A 14,663-nucleotide genomic window follows, 5' to 3' on the forward strand; every position below is an offset into this window, starting at 1 on the left:
TGATCCTTACATAGTTTGCTGAAATCAGTCTACTGAAAAAAATTACAATTTATATTTCTAGCTCTCCACAGCAGAAAACCTGCCATCAACATTCAGTGTGTTTTTCTTTCTTTTTAAAAAAGAAAATTAAGAAAAAAAACTACCACCTGTTCATTTTTAGATCTACCACACAAGCAGAGGCTGCTTGGAAAGCTTTTCTCCAGAGCTGAATTTCCCACGTGGAGAAAGTCTCCCCACAAAGGAGAGTTGTAAAATTTCACAGACATGAAGCAACATTTGTAGCTTCTCACTTACAACATCTCTGTCAATCCTGGCTGCTATCATCTCTGCAGTTTCTTCCTGCTCATGGTATTGTCTGTGCTTTTCATCTGCAAAGAGGGAAGAAGAGAATAAGACATGCATATATGTGGAATTAGTATACTAGTATGTAGCAATTTCTATACCGTTTATGCTTTAAAGTAAGAAAAGGATGCTCAAAACTCTACCATTCCCTTTTCAAGGACTCCCAACAAGCTGAAAATCTTGCACCTTAATGCCTGATCCTGTCAAGTCTCAAGGAAAAAGCTTCTGTACATGCTTTCAGTCAACTTAACTGAAATGATAACTAATGAAGTTAACTGCAGAAGTGTGGTACCAGGCTTTAAATAAAAATAAAATCCAGCACAAAGTGGCAGATTATAAATACAATGTAATTGACAATCATCCCATTTTGCAAAACATGCTGAAAGCTACTCCAGTAGAAGCAAACAAGAAAGAGTGCAGCCACAGCTTTGAAGACAATTCTGATGCAAAAAGTTATTAGCAAAAAGGGGTGCCAAATCTGGAAACACAGAAAGAAGAGAGAATGATGTGACAGAACTGACACTTACAAATAACAACGGCCAGAGTCAGTGACTTGTTTGAAAAGAAGGGTGAATTTTTTGAGGAATTATAAGTTTTGCATTTTTAACCCACATTAACTACTGCACTGCATTTGTGAACAGGTGGGATTTCAGTGAATACATTTTAGAAAAGATCCACGTGAGTGGAGTAAAAGAAACTACAGGGAATCAGATCCACAACTGGTCTGACAAGACACTAAACTAATGAAACTTTTCTGATGTGAGAACTCAAGCAGAAGAACAAGATAGCCTTTACTCATAACAGATTTAATACTGTAGGTAGAGAGATTAAATAGTTCTTAACATTTCAGATTTCCCTTAACATTTGTAGCTGTTTTCTTTGCATAGTTGTGTATTGTGTTAAGTGATATAGATATAATTTAATAAAACAAAAATTATAAGGAATCCAAGGTTTTTTAATGGTACAGTCTTAATATCGTCTATTAAAAGAACCCAAGCAAACAAACTAAAAAAGGCCTCATCTTATCCTTTTTAGTCTGTTTTACAGGAGGAGCTTTATTCTTTCTACAGAACTTTTCTTTTTAAAGAAATCTGATCAAAATGTATTTCCCTAAGGGATGCAAAAAAACCCACAAACAACCACTAAACAGAAAAATCCAAACCCGTTAGCAATGTTACAGTTACAGCATTTCCTATTTAATGCTTTAAAAAAGACAAACCTAATTAGCCATACCAGCCATTATAAAGATAAATAAAATATAAATAAATAACACTGATCTCAAAGCACCTTTTAATCCATGACTGCATTTTTTTAATTGTCCAAAATACCTGGCCCTACTCCTGAGGAGAGCATCATTAGATAACATTACTGTGTTACTGCTACCACCCTGACAAAAAAAGCCCAGATCAAAACCTGTAACCCACATCCCCACCCAGCCAGGCACAAGTGAAAGCAGCTCCCAACAGGAATCCAGAAAATGGGTAAATGCAAGTAGATGACAAGTCAGATTATGACAGGCAGATCTCACTCCCCAGATCAGGCAACAGTGGCTTGGGGCATCCCAAGCTAGGCTGGGAGAATCATGGCATCAGCTGCCAGCAAGGGCAGAGGGCTGACCTTGTGCAACCATTTCTGCATCCTCTTACTGTCATCATGAAAGTGGTCTTTCCAAATTATTTCTCTTGCTACCAAGCATCATAAAAAGCCACTCTTTGGCACCCCAGTGTGTGGCAGCAGGCCCCCAGCAATACTCACAGTCCCCCTGCTCCGAGGCCCACGCCGACCACGCTGCCACGCGGCTCCGCACGTCCACCTGGGTGATGGTCCCGGGGGGCACGGGGGCAGGGGCCCGTGGGGGCGGTGGGATGGCACTGTCAGCTTTGGATATCATTCTAGAGGAAGAGGAGAAAGCCCACAAATGACACTCGAAGGAAAAAAACGTTCTGTTCTCTAGTGCTTAATCAGAGAAGACAAGGAGGCTTCACAAGGACCTCTTCGACTGCAGACCGCACTATGGGCTTGCCAAGTAAGCAGCACTCAAGAGCAGGATGTGTAAATATGTTAAACACAGCAGGAAACTCACTCCATGAGGGAGTTAGCAAACCTTTGTCACCTGGGAAATCCCCAAGCAGTGCCAAAGAACACGACGAGACCTGCCAGTTTGCAACAATAAATTCAGTGCCTTGGATTTAGCAGGTGATGTTTTTATTACCACAGGCAGTTGTAAGGGCAGGACTTGCCTTTATTATGAGAGCAAATTAGATTTGAAGTTCCCTTTCAGCCATCACAAACTAAGTATCTAGTCCCCTAAGTCTGGCCAGTTTTCAGACACCTTTTTCTTAAAACCCTACCAACAAAAGCAAGTTCACTGACAGATTTGTTTTGTAACAGGGGCCGCCTGTTCATCCTGTCTGGATACAAACATATAGATGTTCCCACCTGCAATTTTCCAGTTCTTAGTGTAGTTTTAAATACTGTAAAGAAAGAGGTCTTTGAATTCATTCTGCAGCTTGATACCAACAGACAAAAAAAAAAAAATCACAGTAGCTCCTGTCATACATATCCCCCATTCCTTCCCCAGAACTCTATTTAAAAACTAGATCTTCCCCTTAAATTAATCTTTTTTAAACCCATCTCATTCACGGCATTCAACAACAAGACCACAAAATATCAAATGTTGTCTGGTCTTTGAACAGTGAATAACAACGAAAAAAAATTTCCTTTGCCTTTCCTTCCTCCAGTCCCCTTTCAGTCATCAATAACCTTGCAGCACCTCAGAACCTCAGTGAGGCAGGAGGGTCTCTCCCTGTGACCCAGTGCCAGCAGGCACATGATCCAACAGGGAGTAACCAGCACTCAGCTGCCACCCACGTTTGACCTCTGGGCCCCACAGCCCTCGGAGACTGATATCTCGGATTATTTGTCCCAACAGATGTATTGACCTACATTCTTTTCCCAATTAAATCTCATTAGCTTCCCAGCACATCCAATGTGTTCGAGTCCCTCTGGATTGCCTCTTTGTGCTTATACCTGGTTTCAACAGTCCCACAAATGGTGAAGTCTGTTTATTTAATTTTAAACCTGCAGATAAAGTTAGACACAGCTCAGGTTCTGTTTTGTTTTTCTAGGAGTGCCCCTGAATCTAGGAAATCTTCGTAAATTGCACATCAGAATTTAACAGGTATCCAGAACTATTATAAATTCATTCTGAGTTTTATCCAGCAGAGACTTCTCTATCTGAGAACAGTTATTACTAAGAGATACTAACAGCATGTAGCTACATAGTGAACTTCTAACAAGTTACTCCCATCACCATTCAGTATCTAACATATTTGTGCCCTTGCTTCTAAGCCTCTGTTTCCTACCTCTCATTTCTGTATTAATCTTCTCTGAACCCAACAGATTCTTTCCCCCACATTTTCCAACTGGCAGAGAAGCTTTTGCTACCAGGGAAACAAGAAGTCTTCAGCATCATTAAACAGGCAGGCAGGAAGATTATTCAATCTTCAGTTGCTGTTTTATTTAACATCTTCAGATCCCAAAGCCTTTTAGCATAATCTTATTCACTTGGAATTATGGGGAATTTGTGTTTTCAATTTAAATTCTGAACTACTTGACCCATATGCAGAACTGAGACATGCAATGCCATTCTCTGGCAAGTGGAATTGATCTCAGCTGTTCCCATCGCTAAGGTGGACTTGGGAAAGGTAAGACTGACACCATAAACTGACAGAACGTGAGAAAATTATTAAAGCAAGATAAGGCTTTAATACAGATGGCTTTGGAAGTACATTATTAGCTAGAAGGAAAAAAGCTCAAGCCCCCCAAAAAACCCAAAGGACAGCAGGCAGACCTGGAGAGCTTCTGAAAGCTGTCACACTATTTGATGATCCCACACACTGCCAAGAAGTTGGATTTTTACCTCAGTGTTTCAAGCCTCTTCTTTTGTTTCCCACTTTTGCTGTCACTGATTGCACTTTCAATATCTTCATGAATAAAGGTAGCCTAAGGAGACAGGAGCAGAAAATATCAGGTACCAGCTACTGTGTCCAGATATATGAAACAAGTATCTCACCTTTAGATAGAGAATACCTTACCAAATCCCATTTATTTAAAAGCACTGGGACAAATTATGCTACACATAAACAGAACAAAGAACAGAACAAAATCTGGGAGTTGGTATTTTTGTCACTACTCCGATCTCAAGCATTATCATCACACAAGTACGTAATCTAGATACCAAATTTGTCTGAACAGCTGTAATTACCTCAAGTCAACTGCTATTGCATAAGCTACTTTTTCCCTCTGCATACGTAATTTCTGGTTGTCTCAAGTATTTTGTTTGTCTCATAGCATAAAAAGAAAACCTGTTATACACAGAAGCAGCCAAAGCACTATAGACAGCAGCAGCATAAGCATTAAGAAAGTAACTCGTAATGAAACAATTTCCTTTCAGAAATAATGACAGCCTCCAATTTCTCTCTGATGTAAAAGAAGATGAATTTTTCAGAAGATTCCCTAATCTGTACGTTCCTGCCACTCCACAACTGCAGCCTGCCTCCACCAGTGGCCTCACAAGTGAAATTTTGATGCACATCTAAAGCATTATTTTAATAGATCTTGCATTAAATAGGTCATGGCTTCTCGTAGGATTTAGAATGCTCTGTTACATGTCTTCAGCTGACAAATTAATTTCCTGCAAAGGCTGTCAAAGCCCAGATCTGTCAGTGTCTGGCTCACTCTGCAAGGACCACTTCTTTCCTAGTACCCTCATAATGCAGAAGTACATACCTTTTTGGGAGGAGCATGTAACTTCTGCTAGGACCAGAAGACATTGTTGAATTTAGGATTCAAGGGGATAACAGAACTTTTCAGGCTATAATGGATTGCGCTACAGAATAGTTATGAGGGATACCATAAGTTTACAGAATTAATAGAAAAAAACTTTAGGGGATCAGAGGAACTTAAACCCAGAAGATTTCCACTAATCCAACACTCTTGGTATTTACTATTTAAATTTTTTCTTGTTTCTGAAATGTTAGAATGCCCCAAATGGTATTGATTCTTAACTATTTTTTATTGCAGAGGCTCCTGGGGTTGCTTGTAACTTCTAACAAAAGCAGGGAAAAGCCAACAAGGACCTGAACTTTCAAAACCAGAAAAAGTTTCACAGGTAAGGAAAAAACCCCAGGGTATGGCCACAGAATCAAACAATACCTCAGAACAAAGGGAGATCCTGGACTCCCAAGTCATGCTTACATACTCTACATTTTTGTGGGTACACAGAGGAACAACCTCAAAAATGAAATGAAAAGAGACCAACTCCACATGTTGAGAAGCTGGGTCCAAACACTCTTCAAAAGGGATCCCCACATTATTTAACATAATAACCCCTGAACTTCTGATAGGATCTCACTTTCCTTTCAAACAGCAAGTTCTGTGCAACAAATCACAGAATAACTAATCATCCTCACACCACTCTCACCACACTCATTCCAAAACTGTTGCACAGTGTGATTAACAATCTGTTGTTTCAAGACAATGATACAAACTACTACAAAGGAATTAAGAAATCCCCATGAAATTATCAATTGGAATTACAGAGAATAACTGACAAAATTAAAATTTATAACCTCAGAAATAAAGAATTGCAGAATACATTAGGAAAATAATTTACACTTGAAGGTAATATTTTAATCAGAGACTAGCAACCTCTTTCCTTGTTTCGCCCCTCCTGCAAGGAATATTTTCCCTTTCAAGATCTCTCCAGCAGAGCAGAGATGCAGAGAGGTGAGATGTAGAGAATGTTTAATTGTTCAGTGACAAGGAGAGCAGAAAGAGTAGGTAAGACTCAGGGCTCAGATGAGCTCTTTGCAGGTTATAAAACAAATTTGAGACAACACAAATTCCTTTACACCACTTTTTTCAGAAGTGTGAAGGCAAACCATAGATATTTTTCCAGAGCTTTATACATTTGCCAACCTAAATTAGCAGCTACAGAGCCCAGGAACCAATATTTAGAGTAAGGACATTTTTGAATGTGCATGAGGGATTCAGCTTAAATACTGGATTACTCCTTTGCAATACAAACTACACTACATTTACTAACATACTGTCAGTAGTGCTGATATCATAAGTGCATTATCTTTTAGCATATTTATGAGAATAGAAGTACAGAATTATTTTCTATGAATCAGCTCATTTGTCTTTATCCACTGTACTGGTCAATTCATACAATCTCCCCTATGCAAATAAGTCACAGCAGACCTCCATTATTATCTTACCTTAATTTCATCACACTGGAAAAGATGCAAATCAGGCTTGTTTTGGGTTGGTTCTTTACATATTAATGCAAGAATTGAATTGTAGTTGCATGCATTCATCACAGCTTGGCAATGCTGAATTGTGCTTAAAGGAAAATTCTCCAGTTCATTCTGTCAGAAGAGAGGGGAAAAAAAAAAGGAAACACAAAATACCACCTTACTATACAGTGTACTGATCTCAGAAAAACTGCATGAGCTAAAAAGGGAAAGTGATAATAAGCTAATTAAAATCCTCAGTCTCACATACATCGTTTTTCTGCTTGCTCCCTTTTTCTCTCTCTCTGAAAATGAGACTGTCACTCACAGATCTTACCTTTGATTCCAAGTCCACCAAACTGACAGCTTTGTCATCCACTTGAAGAATCATGTCTTGAGTCCACACTTTGCCTTTGGCATCCAACAATTTCAGCTTCCTTATTCCATCATCTACTGTAATCATTGCCTCTTTTCGGTCCAGAACAAAGGTGGTCAAGTGCTGGTGAATAAGACACACATTTAAAAGATATTATGATTGCAATTTTCCCTATTGTTCAGAAGTGTCAGTATTTAAATTGTCAGGAAGTAGCAATGCAAATTATTCATGAGTAAAAGTGCCTTTGTGTATGACAGAGCCCACCTCTAATACATGAGAAAGGCTGTTTAGTCCATAATGTCATTTTAAGTCAACTTATTTTTGTAGCTTGCTTTTCGACAGCCACTGTCATTTCCTCACTGCTCTAAGCAGTTAGACTTGAAGGCACATTCTGACATCCTTCAGGTACCAAAGCTAGAACTAAACCATGAGTTTTAATTAGCTTTCTTGAGGAGTGAAAACCTCTCTCTCTCCTGGCAAGCTCAGTTCAGGAGGTGCCAGCAGAAGCCTCCCAGAAGCTCACTGCCAATGCAGCGCCACCACCACCCGGACCCAGAGTGTCCTCATCTCTTCCAGAGCTGTCAGGTAGCCTGCTGGTGGCAACCAGGATGGGCTTGCATCTAACTGGGACACCTTATGGACAGGCTGGTCACTTTTATGTGCAACACGGTAGAAAATAGTAACTACTTTTGCTCACCATCAGCTTGGAATATTCTCCAGATTCAATTAATGGCCTGGAAAATAAATAGTACCTCACAAACATCACCTCAGCTAGCTTCCCTGTCATCATGATTGTGGCAATTTCTCCTTCAGCATGCCAACTGTGCAAGAAAACCCACAAAATTGTTTCATTTTGTTCAGGCATAAATCCACCTTCACATCCTTATTGAAGATCTGGTAACGCTCATTCAAGCTGAACCACATTTAATATATGCCTGCATATTTTTCTTCTACATAACTTTAAAAAATAATAAAAAAGAATTAACTGTGCTTTCTTCTATTACAGGATAACAGCACTTGGCAATTACAGAGAAGAAAGTAGGTGTAAGCTGCATATAATCAAAGCATTTAAAAGAAGTAAAGGGAAACAAACTCTGTACTGGCTGCTTACCCAGGAATGCCTAGATTCCAAATGCAAGTACTAATTGTAATGTCAGTACAGGACCTAAACCGTTATGAAGAAGCCACACAAAAATAGACAGGCAATCAGAACCAACACATGTATTTATTGATGAGCTGATCATAGTACTGAAGCACTTGAAATTAGGAGTCTTCTGCATATGATCTCACAATCCACAGATGATTTAAAACCCAGCAAAAAGGAGCTGAGAATCCGTGGTACTTGCAAGACTTGGCTTAACCCATGGCACTGGTCTGATGGCAGGAGGAGAAAGTTTGAGCCCAAGTAAGGCTACAAAAGGAGGCACTACATTTAAAAGTGCTTAACAGGTTACATACAGGCACTCAGGCTGACCCTGCTGAGTATTTTAAATATGAGAGCAGCATGCAGTAATTCTGCAAAGCAGCTTAAGACAGCAAGTCACACACTTTGCTCTTCACGCTGGGGAAGAATCTGTGCAGGCAGAACGTATTTAACTGCTACATATTCGACTCACTGGGGCTTTGAGGGGTTAATGCTCAGCACTTTATGAATATTCTAATACCTCTGCTGATTATAGCTGATCAGAGTATTAGTTTTAAATATCATCCAGTGTGCCTTGCCAGCAGCACAGCGTTATTCAGCTCTGCCTCATCTTTGCAAGGAGCCAGGTTCGGAGACAGGGCAGCACAAGATGTTGTCTTGATGCCCCGTTGAGAAGTCCTGGCTGTTTGCCAAGCTACACACAACTTTGCTTACATTTTTCTACATCCAAATTCGAGCTCATTACAGCAAAGCTATAGAATCTGAGACATTTCAGTGTAATCTGTTCTGAAGTGACCCCAGGCTGGCAGGATATTTTGGAAGATGCATGTGCCTTCAAGCTTGTATATCCTCAGAAAACATGTAGGCAAAAATAACTGCATGCAACTGAAATCTGTAATTGGTGTCCCACTCTCATCTCACCTCTACGTGATACTGTGACGTTTCAGATATGCTGCTGACACTGTCTCGTGCATAGTTCTTCCTTTGTTCTAGAGATGGGAGGAAAAGAAAGAATAATTATTCATTCAATGTCTCATCCTGGTGTCTTGACTGTTTCTCAGAGATACTTTGGACAAGTTGTAGATAAGAGAAGAGGAGATAAGCTGTGGTTAATATCTGTATTTCAGCAGAAAATACCAACACCCCACAGGGTCCATTCTTACGTCAGCAATGTTAACAGAGAGCTGGTGGGTGCACACAAAAGCACTTATCTCATCCAGTGAGTCAGGACACCGGAGGGGAGCAGTGCTCTGACTGGAAACACTTCCTTGGGAAGCCTGATTATTAAAATCTTTGGCTTGCCACTTTAGTAGCAGTGTGATAAACTAGCATTGGGCTCGCTGTGTTTATATTAACGCCCTTGAAAGCAAAAGTATTTTCTGATATATCCAAACACTTCTCAGGTTAAATCTGCAAGATGGCAAAGCCACACACAAAAAAAGACCTGACTCATCCTTTATTTCTTCATAAAGTATTCAATTCATTGAATTGCTAATGTAGAAATAGGCGTGGAAATATACATATATACACCAAAATATCTCTAAACAGGAATGCTTTTCAGCTAACAGAACACAATGCTGCAGAAACAGAAACATCACGTGTCTTTTACTCTGTACAATAGATGCACGTTAAAACAGGAGAGGAAGGATGGGGAAAAGCAAGATGAAGACACAACACACACCCACACCTCAAAATAATGAATTTAGATGAATACTGAAGAACACTTTTCAACTCTAGTGGAAAAGAATTGAATGCAACATATGGAAATGTTGGTGTTTTTTCACTACAATCACTTAAGTGCCTGATCTGGAGCATCAGGAGCTTTGTTGTGAAAAAGTCACTAAGGGAGTGGCTGAGAGGGGTCTAAGGAAACTCTGGAAGTAGGTCATTTTTTTTCTATATTTCATTTAAAATCTCAGTTTCTGAGATTTTCTTCAAGTAAAATAGGTGGTTTGATTTTTTTTTCATATGATGAAAATTCAAAATACATCAATTTCATCACACCTGGAGTAGCTGGAGGTAAAAGAGAAGTGATTTTGTTGACAGGAAGGTTAGGTTACTTTTTGCAAAATAAAAAAATCTAAATACTACCAAGCATATGATCTGTGACATAAAGAGATCTGCAGTGAGGACATCATAAAAGCCCCCCTGCAAAGGTCTCTTCTGTGACCAGGGCTCCTTCACACAGGAATTCCAGGTGCAAAACCAGCAGTGCCCTCATTTTCAGATGTCACTTGTGGAAGCATTTGTCACATTTTATAAACACACCATTATCTCTCCCCTTTGCAGTGTTTTTCATGAAAAACAAGTTTCTGAAATACATCACTGGCTTGAAGCCCCCCTCCCACAGTGACAAATGCCACTCACAGAAGAGAGCCATCCTAATTCTGTACAGCAGCTGCTCAGTTTGCTTCAGCAAGAGAAGTGTGCAAACAGTCAAATTTAAGAACACCACAGATTATCAGAATTTTTAGCCAGGTGTGTGAACATTTAAAAATAGATATCTTACTTTCATTATGCATCATTCTGAAATCCCAGGGCAGAGGATCAACACTCATTATTCCATCTGTATCTACTATTTCTGCTTTTGCAGCATGTCACTTAAATTATTTTTTCAGTTGATTGTCTTTGTAACCACAACACACACACATGCACACCCCAAAAACGCAGTCAGTAAAGCAGTACTGCCTGATTTGCTACCTTTCTTTTTTTGTTTGGATGATGATCTGAAGAAGTAAAGTCCATCTGTTCCTAAAGAACAAGGGGATTAAAAAGCAGTATCTAGTTTATTCTCATAGAATTATTCACATCTCCAAGGGGATCAGTTAGCAGTCTTCTGCTGTGGACTGTAAATGATACTTAAATACTGTTCAGTAAGAAAGAATATATGCTTTGAAATAAAAAAGAAAAAATTACTTGTTTCAATTAACAATGCACCAAATACTCAGTTTTGAGTGTTATCTTCTTTTAGGTAAACAAAAATGTAAGTTTTATGCTATTAAATTAAACAAGCATGAGAAAGTTTACAACCACTGTAAAATTTATCAATGCTGCAAACAGTAACAGTTGGAGTTGCTTTAAATAAACAAAGAAAGTCTGGCACATGTAGAGGCTCCAAAGGAATTAAAAAGAAGAGAGTAAATTTTGCAGGAGGCTCCTTATTCTGCCTCACCTAAGTTTTGTCCTGTGTTAAGACAGGAATTCCAAAACCATTTGTAGCACTGATTAACTCATCCACTCCCAAAGAGCAGCACAACACTCCCAGTCAGACATGATGGAAAGAAAGGTGTTCAACACACACTGCCATGGTGAGAACAAGAGTGTTTGTAGAAGAGACAGGGCATTCTGAGTGGTAATCAAATCTGTGGCTGCCTACACTTGAGAGCTGAGGACAGCCCCTCAAGTTCTGTGTTGTTAATGACAACATAATAGTAACAAGAACTTTAATAAAATTTACATTTAACAAAAGTCAATCAGTGTTTGTGTTAATAAACAAAAAGTACAGACACAACACTTGAGAGTCCACACTGAGAGCAGTTCGTATTTACCAATTTGTCTCTTTAATGCAGGTAGAATGAAAATTAGAACCTGCTAGAGACCCAAGTTACCATTTAGAGTAGAACAGAGCGTTTCAGCTGAAACGCTGCTATAGAGGATCTGGAGGGGGATACTACAGCTGCACCCTGAAATTATTCACCCTTCAAAAGACATCTTCTAATAGGCATCCTGGCATCAGGCAAAATTCTTCCATTGTGGAAGGCCTTGTCTTCAGCCTTTGTTTTTCAAACCTTTTACAATCCAGTGGTTTGTAAGTGGGTCTCCTTTCCCTTACAGCTTCTCACCACCCAGGCTCCCTGAGACATGGTTTTCTTGGCTGCCTGGCATGAATCACACTGAAGGAAGAATAGCCCCCCACGACAATATGAACATGGCACAGAGAAAGAAGAAGAAAAAAAATTTAAAAACAAAAAGGAAAGGAAATAAAAGAAAAAGAATGGCAGCCAGAATGCATGCCTTGTCCCATGGTTTTTGCCAGTAGCTCAAAATGAAGTTTCAGCCTCTGCTTTCTCCTAGTGTTTGGCTCCTGTCCCAGATTCTACCTACAACTCTCCAAAAGTTCTCACCTTGCCATCAGAAAGGACACAAACCATTTTGCACTCCTCCTGCTGAACCCTCCAGCTCCACTGCCTTGAGCAGCTACAAAAACTGATATGAGCCTGCAAACCTGTTCTCTGTCCTCTATCCAGATGACACAAGAGACTGCTGCTCCCTCCTACAGCACTTCTGTGTTTCCACTTCCAAGTCAGAGAGATCTCAGCACGGGACTCCCACAGGTTTCTACATCTGTCTACAACTTCTTTGTCTTTTCCTACAGAGTTGCTTATTGCCATTCTTCTGGAAATGGAGCTTCCATGTCTCAACTCTTTCATGTATCAAAGTGACGGATTATTACCTATGAATATTCATCTGACTGCTTTTAGAGAAACCTTAAAACATCTCTTGATTTATTACACGAACTGTTCTTGAAAATGGGCAACACAATTTGCTGATGTGCTGAATGTAGCGGGTCTGGCTAAGATGGAGATGATTTTGGATCTGATAACACAGGGATATTTTAGCTGCTGCTGAATGGTGTCAAGGCCTTCTCCATTTCTTATTCTGCTGCCCCAGTGAGTGGGCTGGGGCTGCACAAGAGGTTGAGAGGGGACACAGCTGGGACAGCTGACCCCAACTGACCAAAAGGATATTCCATACTGTTTAATATCCTGCTCAGCAAAAAAACTGGCAGGTAGTCTTTCCAAAGCCTCCTTGCCCAGATAGTCCGGGCATTGCTCTGCTTATGGAAGGTTGTGAGTAAATGCCTTTGTGTTACTCAGGTGTTTTTCCTCCCTGCTCTTTCCTTCACCTATTAAGCCATCTTTATCTTGATCCATCAGGTTTTTTTCTTGCTTTTGCTCTTCCAATTCTCCCCCCTATTCTGCTGCAGAGAGGAGACAGAGGGAATGAGCAAGCAAATGGGGAGGTCCTCAGTTGCTGGCTGGGGTCAACCCCTGACACTGAAAACAGAATAATGTTTTGTATGCTCTGTTTCACTCTCCTAATCCTCCCAATCAATCTCAGCCTCTCGCAGGTCCCTTCATGCATGAAGAGGCTATTGAAGCTGAAGTGAAATACTACAACAGAGACCTCCAGATACGGTGCATAAAATTACCAAAAAATGAATTAAACTGTCAAAATTATTGAGTTTTTTTCCTACATACTCTACTCATTGCAGCTCCTACATCCAGCATTTAAAGTACAGTGCAGTCTTAATACCAGGTTAGCTCAAACTCTGCTGATATGCTGCACACCATTTACATAAAGGATTTCCTCTCTGGTGAAATAAAAAAAAATAAAAGAGGATCATGGCAGAAGACATTCAAGTTAAATTCTTAACCACAATCTTTAGCAAATGCAACCCAGAAGAATTTGATTAAAATAAAATCTCTCACGACACAAAGGCAATAAGGTGAAAAGCAGCACAGCATTTCACTTATAGGTCCTGAATGTAAGATCTACTAGCTACTAAAGCTTCCAGAGGAACAGGAACATTGATCCACAGAAACTAGTACTCTTCCTGATGTCTGATGTGGATGGATGTTACTGCTATTCATGTTTTGTGAAATTATTGAATTCACCCATCACCAGGAACAGACCATGTTTTTGTTTCCAAACAGATGTTGAAAACTACTGATTTTATTTTCATTTTTGAAAGCATCCAAAACAGCAGAAAACAAAAAGAAACCCCTTAACCAAAGACTTTTGGCCAAGTCAAAAACACTACCAGACAGTGTAGAGACGACACCGATAAACAGGACTGTAGATTGCTCTGAAATTTGATGGCAATCCACACAGACATGGATTGAGAGTCTGCCCCACAATCTGTCCTAAGAATCCTGAAGTGACAGTGTAAAATATTTCCACACATCATCAAGCAGAAAAGCCCAATACTTAGTTTACTACCATTTATCTGCATTGGACTGACTGCTGATAACATGAATTGCTGAAGAAATTGCAGCCCAGCCAGAAAAAAATCTGCTTGAGGCCGAGCAAAGTGCAGGAGACGTGACCTAAACATCCGGGGACAAAGGTCAAAACTCAAGTTCAAACCAAATCCCCTTTTTAGACGTGCAAACACTATCACTTTCAGAGATTTATGCCACAAGCTTGGCTGTGTGGAACTAGCTGTCAAAGGAAGTGTGTCGTTTAGAAGTCAATTGTCAACTTAATTTGAGAATCAAAACACTACAAGCATGTTACGTGGATGGCTTCTTTCAATGGACTCATTTACCTGCCTGGGAGCTGCTTGAGAATTCCTTGAATTTGTTACACTGCAGTTCTTGCTCTGAATGAGGCATGTGAGCAAAGCAGAAATACACAGGCAGTTCCACTTCCAGCTCCAAATCACAGCTGTGAGAGTATAAACTCGGTTTACACAACACCCAGTCCTTTCTAACACGCT

The 14,663-nt window shown here is 39.9% G+C and overlaps 1 protein-coding gene across 4 annotated transcripts in view; it reads right to left on the bottom strand.

Annotated features, from left to right (window-relative positions):
• Positions 1–14,663, bottom strand: part of EPS8 (epidermal growth factor receptor pathway substrate 8) — a 127,731-nt gene that overhangs the window by 31,990 nt on the left and 81,078 nt on the right. For all 4 annotated transcript variants that reach the window (XM_042050328.1, XM_042050330.1, XM_042050327.1 and 1 more), the window contains 6 exons: positions 9,083–9,150; positions 6,979–7,140; positions 6,627–6,776; positions 4,265–4,347; positions 2,098–2,234; positions 295–368 (listed from right to left, as the gene is read on the bottom strand). In XM_042050328.1, coding sequence (XP_041906262.1) covers positions 295–368; positions 2,098–2,234; positions 4,265–4,347; positions 6,627–6,776; positions 6,979–7,140; positions 9,083–9,150 — 674 coding nt within the window. The remainder of the gene's footprint in view (positions 1–294; positions 369–2,097; positions 2,235–4,264; positions 4,348–6,626; positions 6,777–6,978; positions 7,141–9,082; positions 9,151–14,663) is intronic.

Source organism: Corvus kubaryi, unplaced genomic scaffold, assembly GCF_017639235.1.
Source record: "Corvus kubaryi isolate FWS band 111438036 unplaced genomic scaffold, C.kubaryi_AGA036_p1.0 72, whole genome shotgun sequence".
NCBI lineage: Eukaryota > Metazoa > Chordata > Aves > Passeriformes > Corvidae > Corvus > Corvus kubaryi.